This window comes from Poromitra crassiceps (assembly GCF_964638095.1).
Source record: "Poromitra crassiceps genome assembly, chromosome: 11".
NCBI lineage: Eukaryota > Metazoa > Chordata > Actinopteri > Beryciformes > Melamphaidae > Poromitra > Poromitra crassiceps.
Window position 1 is genome coordinate 29771830 of NC_139643.1, and position 16331 is coordinate 29788160.

The window sequence follows — 16331 nt, forward strand, 5'->3', positions numbered from 1 at the left end:
GAATGCATTCATTCAAAGTTTAATGGCATCACAGTTTATTGCACCTCTACCTGACAACTTTATGGTCGTTGAAAGTCTAAATCTGATCAGAATCAGTTTTATTGGCCAAGTATGTACAGTACACATACAAGGAATTTGACTCTGGTTTGCTTTGCTCTCAAAGTACTCACATACAGAACAAAAAAGAAAGAAAGGTATGCACGTTAAAACAGGCAAGGGAAGAAGGGTACATTTAGACATGAGCAAAAATGTACAGTGACAGTAACAGTGATGTTGTCGCTGAAGAAAATGGATGAGATGATGAGGTAAGTATTGGCCTTCTCTGGACCCACAGTGAAATTTGATAGACATTTTAGAAGATGGCAAAAAATGGTCAATACTAGTGTGAGCTGATGATGTCTGAAGATTCATTTTGAAGTGAACTAAGTTTTGTTTTTTTGTTTTTAAGGCCAGGGGTCTCATTTATCAAACTGTGTATCCCTACTAAGGATGAACTAAAAGAACGACTAACCTATCCAGTGACTGTGCACACATACCTACATGCAATTTCCATGTTTAATCGATAAACAGGCTCATTTATATATGTGTCATGTGGTAATTGGCATTGACCATTATGGTTGGATTGGGGCGGATCCACATGCGGAATGTCTCAGTTGGACTGTGATTGCACTTGTCTCCCAAAATGGGCTTAAGCAAGAGTCAGAATTTACTTAAGTTGTCTTTTCTTTTTTTACTGTAGCAGACTGTTGGGTGTTGTGTTCTGTGTTGCGTCTGGATGAGAGGTGTTGTGTGTGTCCCTCAAGGGTTGCTGTAGTAGAAAATTGTGCTGGGGAGGAAGAGTGAAGCTTCCGGGGTTGGTGTGTGTGTTCTGGTGTCAGAGAGAATAAAGATGGAAGCGTGTTAATGTTACAGCCTGCCCGACTCTCTTTTTATTATTTAATTATCAAAGTGTGAATAGGCGGACCCGAATACTCGGCTACATTACTTTAGTCAGTCTAAGCACACTGATAACTGAGGCCCCAGAATACATTTACTAGGCTACAAATAAAGCAAGTAAATGTTAGCTAATTCTGATACATTTGATTGATATAATGAATGTTATTCTGTAGCCTAATATCAATATAAAAAGCAATAGCATAGCGGTGCGAGTCGACTGGAGGTTTACCCTAATAAGCTTTAAATTGACAATATGCTGCCACAGACATGTGATGTGCTTAAAATGTAGGCTAAATTCTTTGAGGTGTAGTCAGGAGGTGTGTTAGGCCCTTTTCACAGCAACCGCATTGAGGTGGTAAAGCAGGAAGCAAAGCAGGTGTAACCAATTAAATTAACGAGGGCCCTGGCACTGGAACACCTAAATGGAACCAAAACCATCATTAATTGTATGGTTACACCTGCCACGTTGAACCAAAACATGTCATTTCTTCGGGCTAGATCAAAAATCAAAATCTTGTTACTTTGCACAAAAGGATATTTTGGGATTCTAACCGTTCGGAGATTGCTTGGAATCTTCCCTGAAGTCGCTGCAACGTTTTGTCCATCTAAAGAAAGGTTAAAAAACATGAAAATAAGTGTTTAGTACTTTCTTCAGTTTACTTTGTGTTTTTGAGTGACGTTTTGGAAATTAAAACGTACCGTTTCCGTCATATCTTTGGCTGCTTTGCGCTCTGTTTTTGACATTGTTCCTCCGCCGCCGCCACCCCACCTTTCGACGTGTGTCCACTGTTTGTTTCAGTCTGTGGTGGGGAACAATTTGAAGAAGTCTCAACCATGCCAACCGACTGCAACTTGTGCTTTTAATTTACTTAAAAAGTACGAACAATACATCTCAGCTCAGTTTTCTCACGTACAGTTCGGCGTTCAAAAGTACTTCGACAACTTTGAAGTGTTCTATGCCAGTGTCACGATAAACACAATAAAAAAAACAATCAGACTTCCGCTTATATATGTATTCAATTCAAAATAAAAGCTCTGCTGTCATAAGTCTACTAACTATTCTGCGAATGATAACTAAGATTAGTTTAGCTAACATTAATTGAAGTTATATAACGTTACAGCCCAACCTAAGTCTTCGTAACTCGTTCTCAGAAGCGACGAATTATATTGTTTTATTTTAGAGGTTATATCACCTTATTTCTGGTCTGTGGCTCACTCTGATTAGCTTGACCATAAAATAGGTCCGGATAAACACGCCCTGAACTCATTTGATTGGTCACTGCAACTGCCACTCTGTTTCTTCTTCTTCGCTCTTTTCAGTGACCAATCGAATGAGTTCGAGGCGTGTGCGGAACACAGCCTGAGGATGGGGAAAGAACTGTAACAGTAGTGTACATTAAGTCATTTGCCAGTTTTCTTCTGGTTCGCATCCCATTTCAAGGGCATTTTTATTTACTAACGCTATATCAGAATGTGTTGATGTTTTCTGCTGCTAAACTATGTTGCAACCGCTCAAACCGTGTAGCTAGCATCAACAAAACTGTTGAACCAGAAAACTGGACGCATTCCGTAAAGAGTAGCGTTTTGGTTATGGTTAAATCACGTTCGTCGGTTGTCAATACTGTTGCCTTTTAGTGAGCATCGTTGTTGTGGTGGTTGTACACTATTATATTAATGTTTGCGCTATTTGGTGGATTGTTCTCTGCTGTTACAGTAATATTAGTGCGTCTCGTCATTTCCGATTCAGTGCTCGCCTTATGATGGCGTGGCAGTAATAGCTCCTTTTTGCCTGTCTGATCAGTGCAAGGAAAATGAAAAGGCGTTTACTCTCACCAAAGGAGGCTAACTAGCTTTTTTAAAGGCCACCAACAGCAACCGAGGACCAGGGCCAGCTGTGTGTAGAAAGGCTTAAATTCACAACTTCTTGCCCAAGTATCGTTGTCGGTTGTTGCCCTAATCGAAGTAGGCGAGCGAGTTCAGTAAACATGGACGATGAGATGTTTGAGCAGCTCGTGTACGTGTTCAACCAGCTGGTGGCTTGGGTCGCGGCTGGAGCCATGGTGTTTGGCGGGGTGGTGCCCTACATCCCCCAGTACAGAGACATCCGCCGGAGCCAGAATGCAGAGGGCTTCTCCACCTATGTGTGTCTGGTCCTCCTGGTGGCCAACATCCTCCGAATACTCTTCAGGTAAGACAGGTGACCCCCCAGTGTTGAAATTCCTGCTGGAGCTCACTTGACGCTGGTATCAGCTCACACCAGGAATCTGTGAAATCTGTATATTTTGGCTTCACTTGCTCATCCACAAAGGTAGAAAATAAGAATGATTGGGTTATTCTGATAAATTCAGCATACAAGTGAGCCACAAACCAGTCCTTATTTTAATTAAGCGTACAGTTTTAGAATTAGTTCACACTGCTTGGTATTCCTCCCTCCATGGTAGCCTAAGGTGGAAGAAGATTGTGTCTTTAACAGAGCCAGTAAGTTAGTATTTTATCAAAATAAGTGTTGCTTCCTTAGTGGAATAGATGCATGCCGAATTAAAAGGTTGTTTGCATAATTCATAAAAGGTCTCTCTTCAGTCATGTTGTGCCTGGTATCATGTAGGTTTGCCAATAAGTCAGGCAGCATTAAATGACCAGATTGATTGGAGTTTGGCTTGTGTTCATTGCATACAAGAAGATTGGAAATATATCAGAAGTAGAACAAGGGTTTAACAAGATTTGATACAGTCTCAGTCCAGGCCTGCCGGAGTCCAGGTGGGGCGTGCAAGGAAGATATTAACATCCCAGATGCAGTCATTTGACAAAGCCCCACATCGCATACAGTACGTTGCAATGCTTTTGTTTTGTAACTGCAACTGTAACTTTCGTTTTTTTTCTCCGTCAGATTTGGGCGTTACTTCGAGACACCGCTGCTGTGGCAGAGCATCATCATGATCGCCACCATGCTGATCATGCTGAACCTCTGCACTGACGTCCGCATGGCCACTGAACTCAACACCAAGCGACGCTCTTTCACAGGTTAGAGAGCCACAGTGCCAGTGACCTCAGTCACATAATGCTCAGTCAGTTACATCACTGCTGTGTGTTAGAGAGAATATGAGTGAGTGTGTGTGAAAGCGTATGTGTAAAAGTGAAGAGTGAGTGTGAGAGTGAGAATGAGCATGCGAGAGACTGATTGTGTGTTTGTGTGTGTGTGTGTGTGTGTGTGTGTGTGTGTGTGTGTGTGTGTGTGTGTGTGTGTGTGTGTGTGTGTGTGTGTGTGTGTGTGTGTGTGTGTGTGAGAGAGAGAGAGAGAAAGAGAGAAAGAGTCTCCATCCCAGCCCAACATTTCTCCCAGTGTAACACCCCATTTACACCTGGTATTAAAATGTGATCTGTATCTGGACACGTTATCCGGATAATAAACAATCCAATCTTGCCTTTGCGTTTAGACCTGGTATTTTTTAGTGCGTTCTTGTTATCCTCATTGCTATCAGATCTCTGTCCTCCAGAGCAAAACTTGCGCTTTGATGTTATGTCATCTGGGTACAGGACAGTCTCTCATCTCTTTGGAATAAGCAGCACTGAGGTCTGTGTTTGGCCACTGTATTGAACTGCCGAAGGGACAAAGGCTTTGGGATGTGGTCACTGGCTTTGAGAAGCGGTGGAGGTTCCCTCAGTGTGGGGGAGCTGTTGACTCGACACCTGTACTGTAGGCCTACCTGTCATAAACGCAACTGCCTATTTCAACAGAAAAGGTTGCCACCCTTTTGTGCTTCAAGGCAGATGATGTTATAGGTGAATATCATGTGTCTCTACTAATCAATAAATAGAGACTGACATAGTATAACACAGCTATTTTTATAACCTAAACAAATCCATATAGATAGTACCACATGACCCTGACACTGCATGATCAATGCACTACAAAGATGATTAGGGGGGACGGAAGAGGTGTAACTCCGGTCCAAATGAATAGGCTAAGGAGATGTGTTCAAAGCGGACCTCAAAAATAAATGGCCTATGTAAACGGTTATATTTTAAAATGCTAAATAAACCTTATGTACATTTATTGGTATGAGAGAAAATAATCACTTTAGGCACAGAGGTCTGCTTATTTTTTCCCACCGATGATGGCGGAACTAGCTAGTGAGTGAACCATCTTGATCTCTGTACATTAATCTGGAGTGACACATCACAAATCATGTGTTCTATCTTTGAAAAGATAGATATATCCTCTCGTACGTAGGTATGGATCCCAGCACGTTGTATGGATTGCGTTTACACCTACCTAAGATATGAACACAATGCGAGCCAGACTACCTCCAGATATGCAGGCAGATCTGATCACATTCCGATCACGATGCATTTACACCTTGCATTAACATGTTTTTTTCCTTCTCCAGATAACGTCTCCAGATACAGATCACATTTTAATACCAAGTGTAAATGGGGTCTGAATAACTAGAGGACAGCTCATTACATTTTGCTATTTGAATATATACCTGCCACTTCAGTACTTACACAGCTGTTAACCCCCTTCAGAGATTAAATATATCATCATCAGTTAACTACAGTAAAGAACTTTGTCTATAATGTTGTTGACCAAAAAATAACCATCTCAAAGAAAAACACTTACAATTTACCTCCGTGCTATTTATCTAAGCAAGAGTTAGAAGTTTCACCTGCTGCGTTTCAGAACATGCTGTTAACATTACATCAACTAGTAATGAGTTGACTTTCAGCTGTTTAACATGATTTCTTATGTGAAGAACAGAAAGCATACATTTTTCTACCTAGAAAAGATAAAAAATTCTTTCTGTATTTGTTTGTTTATTTATTTATTTATTTATTTATTTATTTCCTACAATTTCTGATATATTTCTATTATATATTGTTTTATTAAATTGTTTATTAAGGCTGCAGAATTACAAACTTGAGTGGTAATACTGGTTTTGTTACAAAGAGACTTGCCACTCGTTCTCCTCCATGGCCTGTAGAGCGGTGATTAATATGTAGTATACAGATTAGAAGAGGTGTGGTGAGATTGTCAAAATGTAAAATGAATAACGGACCTGGAGTAAACTTGTGTCAGGAGAATTGATTTCCCTTCAGCACAAGATCTTTATCAGGAACCAGTTTCAGGCCAGTCAGCCATATGTAGAGGAATGCTCACTCAGTGTAAGGTATAGCATTGCACCTGTCCTGCAGTGGCTGATCTGTATGACGACACATTTTTCCTGGCAAATATTTTAGTTGGATCAGTTTTGGAATTTGAGTTTGCCCAATGCTAAGCAAACAGCGCTCTCTCACTGTTGTGTGTTCAGTGATGCTCAGTCGCACGGTGTGTCTTTGTAACTGCAGTGGCAAATTTCTGCATGACAAAGAATATCTTTGTTGGCCAATATTTGAGTTACAACTAGATTGAGCTAGCAAAGCAGGTTTGCTTTAATACAGATGGGGAATTTATCGGGGAATGCTCACAACACCTTTTCACTAACAGGCTACTATGATACTGAAAGACAGCTAACGGAAAGTGGCTCTATGTTTGACAAGACACTGGTGAATGATGTTGTTATCTTGATTATTATAACCTGTGGCATCTGGACTTGTCTGTGTATTTTTTATTTTCTTTCTTTCTTTCCATACAGAGTCCTGTCCTGTTTTGGCCAAGGCACGATATTTACGCACATTTCGTGGGGAATCGTACCCCATCACAGATAGAATAAACAAAGAAGAAATAACTAGTAACTAGATTCTAGTTAACCAGTTTTCACTATAGTATTCACTATAGAGACACTTCATTTGATGTTTTAACTGTATTTTCCTGCTAGTTGGCCATTTTATTCCTCTTACTGATATTGGTAATGGATCAAAAAGTCTTGCATTGGTTGGGTTCCTGTGTGGCCCATCTTAGCATAGAGACAAATAATCCGAAGGCAATGACAGAGTCCACAGTCCAATGCTTACAGTAAAGTTAAATAAGAAGCAGATGCATCCTGCTAAGTCACATGTTCCCATAAACAGAAGCAAAACCATCAACAGCGTGCTCATAAAGTTATTCATTATACTACAGACTTGTACTTTTTCCCCCACGTACAACTGATGTACACAAATAGAGAAGTAAAACCCCATGGTGGTCTGATCAATCTGTCTATGACCGACAGGACAGGAATCTGCTGTGGTTTTGTGGTTTCTTATCCAGGCGAGTAATTCTGGTCCAGGATTGGCTGTTCAGCTGGGCTGCATGTTCTCTTGGTGACCTGAAGGTAGTTGGTAGGGGGGGTGGCTGGCATTTGAGGAATGGGTGCTAATGTCTATAGGTGCCAGATGGGATGAGTACCCATAAACGGTGTCAGAAAAAAAAAAGTCAGGAATCAGAGTATCAAAAGGTACTATGATCCAGAGACACTTAACCTGTTGTCTCTGGTGGTCTGTGGAGGTATTGCAAGTGGGCTAAGAAAATGTGTTAATTATTGTTTTTTGCAAATCTAAAAAAAACCAAAATGCAAAGAACGCATCATTTGCCCTCTGTCTTTTTTATGGGGTCGGAGGTGCGCCGCGAAAACCTTTGAGATTTGCAAGTGTGCCCTGAGTTGTAAAAGGTTGGGAACCACTGCGACTTACAGTCCAGTACTGTACTAACCTACAGCTGAGCTTTGTTCTGCATAAACATGTTAACGCACCGTCTTATGCAGTTTGTCAAAAAGTAGGGCTACATGTGTGAGTGGGCTGTACCAAGTAATAGCATTGTCACGATAACTGAAATGAATGATGCCTCAATGCTGTTGCAAAAGATAGAATTCTGTAGTGATTTTTTTTAAACTTTCAATACCAAAAAATGTGTTCTGTAAGCTGCATTCCCATTTGAAACATCACCTCCAGAGGGCGTCAACTGAATGAGATAGTCGAAAGAAGGGGTTTCCAAAGTCTGAGACTGTGGGCCTCCCCTCTGACAAAGATCCCCCCCCCCCCCAGTTTACTTGCTTACTGTAGTTTCGGTAAATTCCTGGATGCCAATGGGATCATGATTATGATATTTGATCCCATAGATAATATCGCTGTTTAACATACTTCAATTCAGACTAAATACATCAGGCATTTATTTGTTTGTGACTCTGGGAAAATGGGGAAAAACAGTCAAATCCCCCCAAACTACTGTAGCTCTGAACGATCTCTTTAACCAAATCACACACATTACACTTTCAGGCTATTCTATGTGATCTCATTTTAATAACTAATGTCATATGTTTTCACTTCCATTCACTGAACCTCCACTGAAACTGTTTGGAGCCCCCCTGGGGAGGCTGCCTCCCACTTTGGAAACCCCTGGTCTAAAGCAAGAGAATTACAAGAGACAGTTGAGTGCAGCAGTCAAACAGCTGAAAGTATGACAGCGTTAGACAGTCCACCACATCTTGAGGTGAATCCCAGTACACTTAACACACATTGACGAAACTGGTCCCAGGAGTGAAATATGGAGCGCTTTGCTTGCAGAGCTGACGGAGGTACAAACTCCTGTGCAATAGTTGCTGCAAAACTATCCGAGCCAGTAACTTAGCAATATTAGTGACCGTTGTTCTGTGACGTTGCTTGATGTATTTTCTTGTTTGCCATTGTAGGGTACTGAAGTCCAAATTATACCTTGACAACATTAATGCCAACTTGGCATTGCCAAGGCGATCGAATGGGCAAATTGCTTTGTAAGACAAGAGTGACCAGGGGATTCCTCACGCCGGTGATCTGAACTCTGACCATTTGATAATGTTTTTGCCCAACAAGTATGGATTCACCCGTCATAGACTGATCATGCATTTTTCAGCCAGGACACGAGGTATTCATCACAAAATCACTCCTGGCCTGGGCTCCAGAAAACCCGGCCGTTACGGATCACCTCTGGCTTTGCACAAGAGAAACCAAGCTCTCTTCTCTTTCTCTCTTTTCTCTTTCCTTTCCCCCGTTTCTTTTTGTTTTCTGTGTCTGTAGCAACAGACAGTAAGGACGAGGAGGTCAAAGTCCCTAAGAGGCTGTTTGTGGGTATGTACCGTACTTCCTGTGTCTGCCATGAAACATCAGTCGTAGTCCACCATCACCATCCGCCTCTCCCTCTGCATCTCTCCGTCTCGTGCATGACCCTAGTGTGGCCGTCTGCAGCACCAATCCAAGCTAACCCCGTGACTAACTAATGACTAACACTGCTTTGGCATGCTTTGACAAAGCATGTCATCCTCCTGTTCTTGTATCCATGTTTGATTCATCCATTGTAAGCTTCAATTCTGATGCTCTCAACGCATGGTGCCCCCCCTGCCTGCCTGGCCCCAATACAACTTCAGGATACGCTTGTCTTGCAAAAGCTGCATGGTTTGTGATTTTGCATATCATTGTCACTCGTCATTCGTGTGCAATGACCTTCCCCCCCCCCCCTCTCTGATAATAGAAAGTTAATGTATTCTGCAAATCATGGGCTTATTAATTATAGTTAACCAATTACTGACATCTTGTAGTTCTCAATAGACCGATATCATGGTTTGAAATGTAATGACTGGGCACCACGTGTGGTTGTGTTAAAAGGAATCTCAAAATGGTGCATGTTCATCATACCTAATCTCCTTCATTCATTTGACTGCAATGTGAATGTAGGCCTGTTCTACGCCAGCTTGCTGATAATGAGTCTGAAATTTGACCCAGTACAGATGTTAATGACTTGAATTGTCTTTTGTCTTCTAACGCTTCGACTTCGTTTTTGTAATTGCACTTTGGACTACACTTGGTTTCAACTCCCTTCTTAATACCCCTCTCGTGTCAGACAAGTGACCCAGGCAGGAAGTCCGGCAGGTCGACCGTCTTTGTTAAAGGCTCGACCTGGGTAAGTGGAAACCTGGAAAATAACCCTCTGGTCTGGATCAGGGTTTAGTGTAGGTTTAGTTTAAAAGATCAGATGGCGTCTTTTTTTTTTTTCTCCTCCAAGAATTTGAGCATAATCGACTTTTCGTATCTCCAGTTTAATATTCAGCCCAAATCACGTGTAAGGTGATCATATTGTATAATCTTCAACCTTGCTGAGAGACATTAGACAACTAACCATGAATATGATCTTTCTCTGCTGCGTGAGTTGATACAGCAGCACCAATTCAGTTCATTGCCCACAGTCGGATCAGCTCTTTAGTTTGCAATGTAGCTCTTAGGTTTTAATATTAAAGTCCAGCACTCTCACAAGCCAACAGTTGGAGTGAAAAGCCATAAAAAAACCCAAATGAAAATGTTGTAAAGATTATAGAGGAATGGCAGATGTCCCTTGTACAGACACTAGATGGCGTTACAAAACAACAAATGCATGATGTGAAAATGGTACACTTGGCTCAGTTTACTATAGATTCTGAAGACTGAGTGATACACACTAGATGGTTTGATGTATTGAAGTGTTATTGTGTAACCTTATGTTGGTTATTTTCCACTTCACTCGTTTTGGTAGTTGCAGAAAAGCATGAAAAAATGTTTGCGAAGGCCATGGCAGGCATTCTGTGGTTCATTCAGTAGGTTTATATTTCTGACCTTGGAGAATCTCTAGGATTGGTTCACAGGAGATTGAGCATCACCATGGTACTGCAATAAGAATGTTGGCGGGACAACTGATGTTTCTGTTTAAACCATTTATTACTACTATGCACATATGTGGAGTAATGTGAGATTAGGCGTGATGCTTATGCTTTTCTATAAATGATAATCAGAAAAACACCAGAATTACAATACATTTAACCAATGTATATTGTATAACATAACACTTGAACAAATATATTCCTAACAAACAATGAATGTTAGTACTCTAATGGGGGGTGAGGGCCTACCACTGCTGAAATTATAGAGTACTACATAACAGAGAAACATTAATTTAACATAAGGATTCTGGCATTTCCTTTAAGAGCTACAATTACTGCACTGCAGACTTTCACACAATATACTGTTCATCTGTAGTCTCACTCTCAAGGCAAACAGGCAAGACAATTTACAGCATTTACCAATATATATTGGTCAAGCATTCAATCACATCCAGTCTACAAATAACCATTAAAGTACAACAATGAAGAAAGTATTCAGTTACGGCAGCTTTATCATGCACAACCATAGGTATTTATATCTGAATGACGGGGACAGAGGGCCATGTAACGTGCTTTGTGAGAATGGGCGAATCCATGCCATGGAAGTAGTTGAAGGGTCACTGAATAGTATGGCTCTACTCTACCCTACAGACATTTTCCTGGTTGTCCGTCAGCTCGGCAGGGGTATTTGCTCATCTCCGGCGCCCAGGCATGGTGCTGCTGGCTCGGTTGATCCCTAGTCTCAACGCCAGACCCATGAGAGTTCATACGCTGATACACTACGTTACTGCATGCTGCAGAGCTCTCTCTGGGTCTGGGACGCTTTCCCTCAGAGGGCTGGTTATGGGAGGGAACCATTCACTTGGCCAGTCATATGCCAGTGATGGATTCAGTCCTCTCCAATCAGTAACGACTTTGCGATCAGACAACACGGGAGGCGCAGCGCATTTTTCGAACCGCTCTCTCATCGGTGCTACGACCTGTCACTCATTCAATTTCAACCCGCCTTCAAAACCAGCAGTGGCTGTGAACTGGCACAGACTCACTTGTGTAGTATGCGGAGCGCAGCGATTCAACGTAATATTTGAGTCTGGGGAGAGACCCAAATCTGGAAGCCGGTTGCCCGGCACCAGAGGCTGCAGCTCGGCGTCTATGAATGCTCATCGATCGGCCAGCTCGGCCGAGCATCGTTAGAATTGACAGAAAGCCGCGTTCTTTGCCTTTGCCATTGATCTGGTGGTGGAAATATGAAGGCTAAGCATGTTGTAATGTAGTATTGATGGAGCAAATGAAGGCACACACAGGTGGGTTAAGTGAAGAAGAAATAAAAAATTAAGAAGAATCGTGGCTCGAGGCCTTGAAAAACCGTCGTCAATATCATCAGTCCAATAGGATGGAATTAGAATTGGAGATCATTAGTGAGCGCTCACCTCACGGTGGAACATCAGCCACACTCACCACCACACTGGTGCGGACGGTGTGTAGCAGCGGTCAGGAGGAACCGCTACACGTGGCAGAATGTTCTCCAGCTTCTCACCATAGTGCTGTTTAGTCAGCAGGTGGAGGTCTGGACTGGCGAGTCGGTTCTCTTTGTTGTCTTTGTTCTCTGTATCATGCGAGCATGTATTTGTTTCCCTCAGAGGTGCAGAGGCGTGGCATCATTATCACAGCAGGCACTCGCATCAACTTAATTACAGGCTGATGTTTGTACAGAGAACGATAACCATTACCTGCTGTTAAGGCGCTTATGCCGGAATAGGACTATGGCCATAATAGGGACAACTGATTGCGAACATTTAAGTAGAGACTTCAGATTTGGTGTGTAGGCTACTTGAGAGCTAATCGTGTCATTGAGGTTATACGTAGGATAGGCCCTTTTCACAGTTGCCATTTTGTGTCAAAAAGGCAGGATAACCACAGGTGCATTACCCCCAAAATCTCATTGAGTTCTGTTCTTAAATGGTGACATCTTTGAACGGGGACGGCTGAAACGTTTACATTATGTCAAGTGAGCACAATCTGAACATCGTCTTGGCAGCACCCAAAAGATGTAAAATTTGTGAATACGTGGATATGAAGAAGTTCTACTTCTCTGAACAGCGACTGATGCCATGAATTGAAAAATTGCCACTCTTTGTTACCTTGTCCTTGCCACTTAAAGTAATCAGAGCACTTTGTAATTGGTTGTGTGCTGGTTGTGGCTGGCTCAAAGACCACAGAATTTCAATTCAAATCTATTGTTATCATGACTGTGTTACAGTGATTGAGTGACGCACTGCCACACACACTTAAAATTTATTTTGTACCCCTTCCCACCCCGGGCTATTTTTCGTCTCATTCTTCTGAGTACTGGAATACTGGTCCCCCGGGGTCCGTACCTGTAGCTTCATTCTGTTTGGCAGCTCACAATAAATCACCTCTCTATTCTGTAGACGCAGTTATCCCCTCCCTTGGGCCGGGTTACGGTAGAGACCTCATTTCCAGCCTTGTACACTCCGGTCTCAGTCTGGTTATAGAAGAGACACGCCATTTAGGCCCGACGGCGATACAGATGCAGTGTTTTGGCTCGGCCGCGAAAAGCCCATCCGTTATTTTGAAATGGGGAAAAAATACGCCTGAAATTCAGAAAATGACGCTCGTTGAAATCGGAGGTGCAATTTCCCGGGCTATTTTAACTGTCTTCACAATAACCCTTCTGTGTCTCCCACTGGGCTTTTGAGTGATACCAAAGCCATTATTTCAACTGTAGACTGAGCAGCATCTAGCTAAAGCCAGCAAGGAACAGTTGGCGAACAAGCAGTTGAAAATCTCCAACTCTGACCCGCGCCTGCCTACACATGTACAGCACTGTAGCGCGGCTCCGTGCGACTTGGAGCCAAGCTGCGCACAGGAGGCTGTGCCACCGCGGGGAGTCTTGTGTGTGCAGTATGCAGCTCCACTCTGTTCCCACACAGTGCTGCCATGATGGCCGCCTGCCACACAGCAGGGGGAGGAAGAGGACCATGAGGATGCCCCCAGGGGAAACAAGTGGTACTGTAAGGAAGGGTGCGTGGCAGAGGTAACAGTGCTGAGATAAACACCCCGTAGCCGTCTGTGGAACAGTGCTCTTATTGTACCGCCATGTGACACCTACTCCAGTCTGCCCACTAGATGTTTGTTTTTTAAATCCAGTAACTGTTCTGCGTTGAAGGCACATGAGATTTGTGACATGCTCATATCTTCTAAGTCTTAGGATTTGAGAGGTAATGCTGATATAGCCCTGGTTTGAAGGAACCAGTGAAACGCCGGGTAGTGGAGGCAACGGCTGTGCAATTAATTGAAAAAGAAGAAGAAGTCACAATCACAATGTTGACTACAGCATTTTACAAACAGGCTGCATTTCTGTTAGGGAAGGGTGTTTCTAAACGGCTTCCTAAGTCATGTGTTTGTGTTCTTCACAGAATAACTGGCCAGTAAATTAAATTGCATGATGGAAAATGTTTCATTGTTCTCATCACACTGTGTAATTTCATGGGTTTGTAACTTTGCATGCTCCCCCCCCCCCCCCCACCCACTTTTTGGAAGAGGCAAATCTGCCGATAAGCACAGCTGCTGTCCAGGGCCGTAGCTAGCTATGAGGACGGGGAGGTCCGGACCTCCCCTAATATTTCAGCCTGCCAAAAAAAAAAAAAAAATTTTTTTTTTTTTTTTTTTTTTTTTTTTTCCAGGCCAGGCCAGGCCAGGCCACTCACTGAACATCCTAATGTTGATTTAAAATGATATATTACTCTAAATATGGCTTAAAAAGGAAAAAAAAAAGCTCAATTTTTTTTAGGGCGCCGCCGAATCCGCCTCCCCTTGCTGGACCTCCCCTATTTCGGAACCCTGGCTACGGCCCTGCTGCTGTCATAATGGAAGTCCATTGGCGAACTGGCCATTCACAAATAATAGCTAAATATATAACAGCCGGGCTAGAAAAAGAGTGGTGTCTCCAAAAAGTGTGGGTGTGAGTCTATTCTGTTAACATAAGGAAAAGTACATGGTCCCATCCCATGTAGATGATGTGTTTGCAAAAAGGTTACTGTGACAGGTCTTGTATTTAGCCCTAGTCTCTGCTCTGAATTGTAGCTTGACAGGAGTCGGCTCAGTTATCCTGAACAAACTGTCGGTTTTTGACGACGTTGGCTAATTAGGCTAACCTGACGCTGCCAGATGGGGGCGGTATTGTTTTCTTGAGAAAACAATACTGCCCCCATCTGGCAGCATCAGGTTATAATAATTAGGCAGGAGGATTAATTCAACAAAGCAACCAATGTTAGAGGCCTGTTTGTGTTTCCTCTGTCAATACAGTGACCTCTATTCAGCTGTGTGACTAATAACAAGAACAAACAAACAAGAAAATAGACACTAGGGGGCTGCACAATAACTAATATTTCTATCGTGATAGGAACATGCACAATAAACACATCGCAAAGACTACTTGAAACACAATGAATAACAAAAAAAACAGTTTATTTACATGCGCCATGCATTCACACTCAGTCTTGTCACTTGTCCTGTGTTGTAAATCCAGTGCACACTTTTCCCTTGCAGCTGTGCGCTCCGCCAAAGCCCAAACATGCTGTGTGCGTAGTTTCAGCTCGAGTCGCTAACAGAGAGCCATGCTTGTGGGCATATAGGCTATTCAATGTTTGGGCTCTATGGTAGCAGAAAAGACATAGGAACTGTATGGCTAATAATATGCATACTTAGTGAATAATAGGAATAGTGAACAATGCTATTGCAGATGGCAGGTTTTCCTCATATGGTGCAGGCCTAATAGACACACAGCTTGGCCCGTCTCCAAGCACACAGCCACTGTGTGAGCGGTGAGAGCAGAGGCGGCATAATCCTGCAAGGTAGCTGGATTCACACAAGATCAAACCGTTTGGCAGAGTCAGGTTAGAGGGGGCAAGCATCACCCCTACACATCCCAACCCTCTCCCTTTTTCATCTCTCTATTCTCCTATTTTCTATGCATTACCTTCAAGTTATGGCTGAGCAAAGTGCATACAAGGGCATGTTTTTGTCTGTCTTTCTGCCCTATTTGGGGAGCTTTTCTTTTCTTTTTTTACTTCTCTCACAGTTACTGATACAGTGGCAGGAAAATCAGCTTACTGTCAAGTGGCAAAATGGCACTAGAAGTGGAATAGCGCCCACTACAGCCTGACGGGGCAGGACTCAAGATTTAAGTCATTCATTTTAACAAAAAGGGGGGGTGTTTTTCAGAAGTAGATTTCTTATAGCTGCCTTAGTGGTTCTATTCTTGTCTTTTTGTGGGTCTTTCTGGCTGCCATAGACACTGCGGAGCACGTCATCATTCAGAAACCACGCCCAAAATGGGGGAAAACACCCCCCACCCCAATCCTATGTTGCGTGTTGCACACAAAGATCATATATACGGAAGACTAACACTCCAACTTACTTTCTTGACAGATAGATCCACATTTTTTTTCTCGCCAATTCTCAATGGCTTCCTTGTTTTGCTCAGGAGTACAAAAAAACTTTAACTGGCGATTTTTTACATTTGTTGTCTGCGCAGCCCACCACACAACAGCTTTTAGCTACGTTTAATTCAAGGAAAATGACACTGGTGTGTGGGAGTGAATGGAGAGCTTTCCCCCGTGATGGGCGTGGCCTGTTTCATGCAGTGTCTCTATGGCCTTAGCTGAGACAGTATCTAAACACAAGATACCTCAAGCTGTATGTAAGTTTAATATTCAGCTGAAAGAATCAATCCGAGGCCCAATCACAGCATCACAGACACTTGGTGCCATACATTGACTCTTTGAAGCCATA

The 16331-nt window shown here is 42.7% G+C and overlaps 1 protein-coding gene across 1 annotated transcript in view; it reads left to right on the forward strand.

The window, feature by feature from the left end:
• Nucleotides 1-2382: 2382 nt before the first annotated feature.
• slc66a2 (solute carrier family 66 member 2) overlaps nt 2383-16331 on the forward strand; it is a 37548-nt gene continuing 23599 nt past the window's right edge. Inside the window, exons 1-2 of the mRNA XM_083646308.1 lie at nt 2383-3124; nt 3824-3957. Of these exons, the coding sequence (XP_083502434.1) occupies nt 2922-3124; nt 3824-3957 (337 nt within the window). The 5' untranslated portion in view covers nt 2383-2921. The remainder of the gene's footprint in view (nt 3125-3823; nt 3958-16331) is intronic.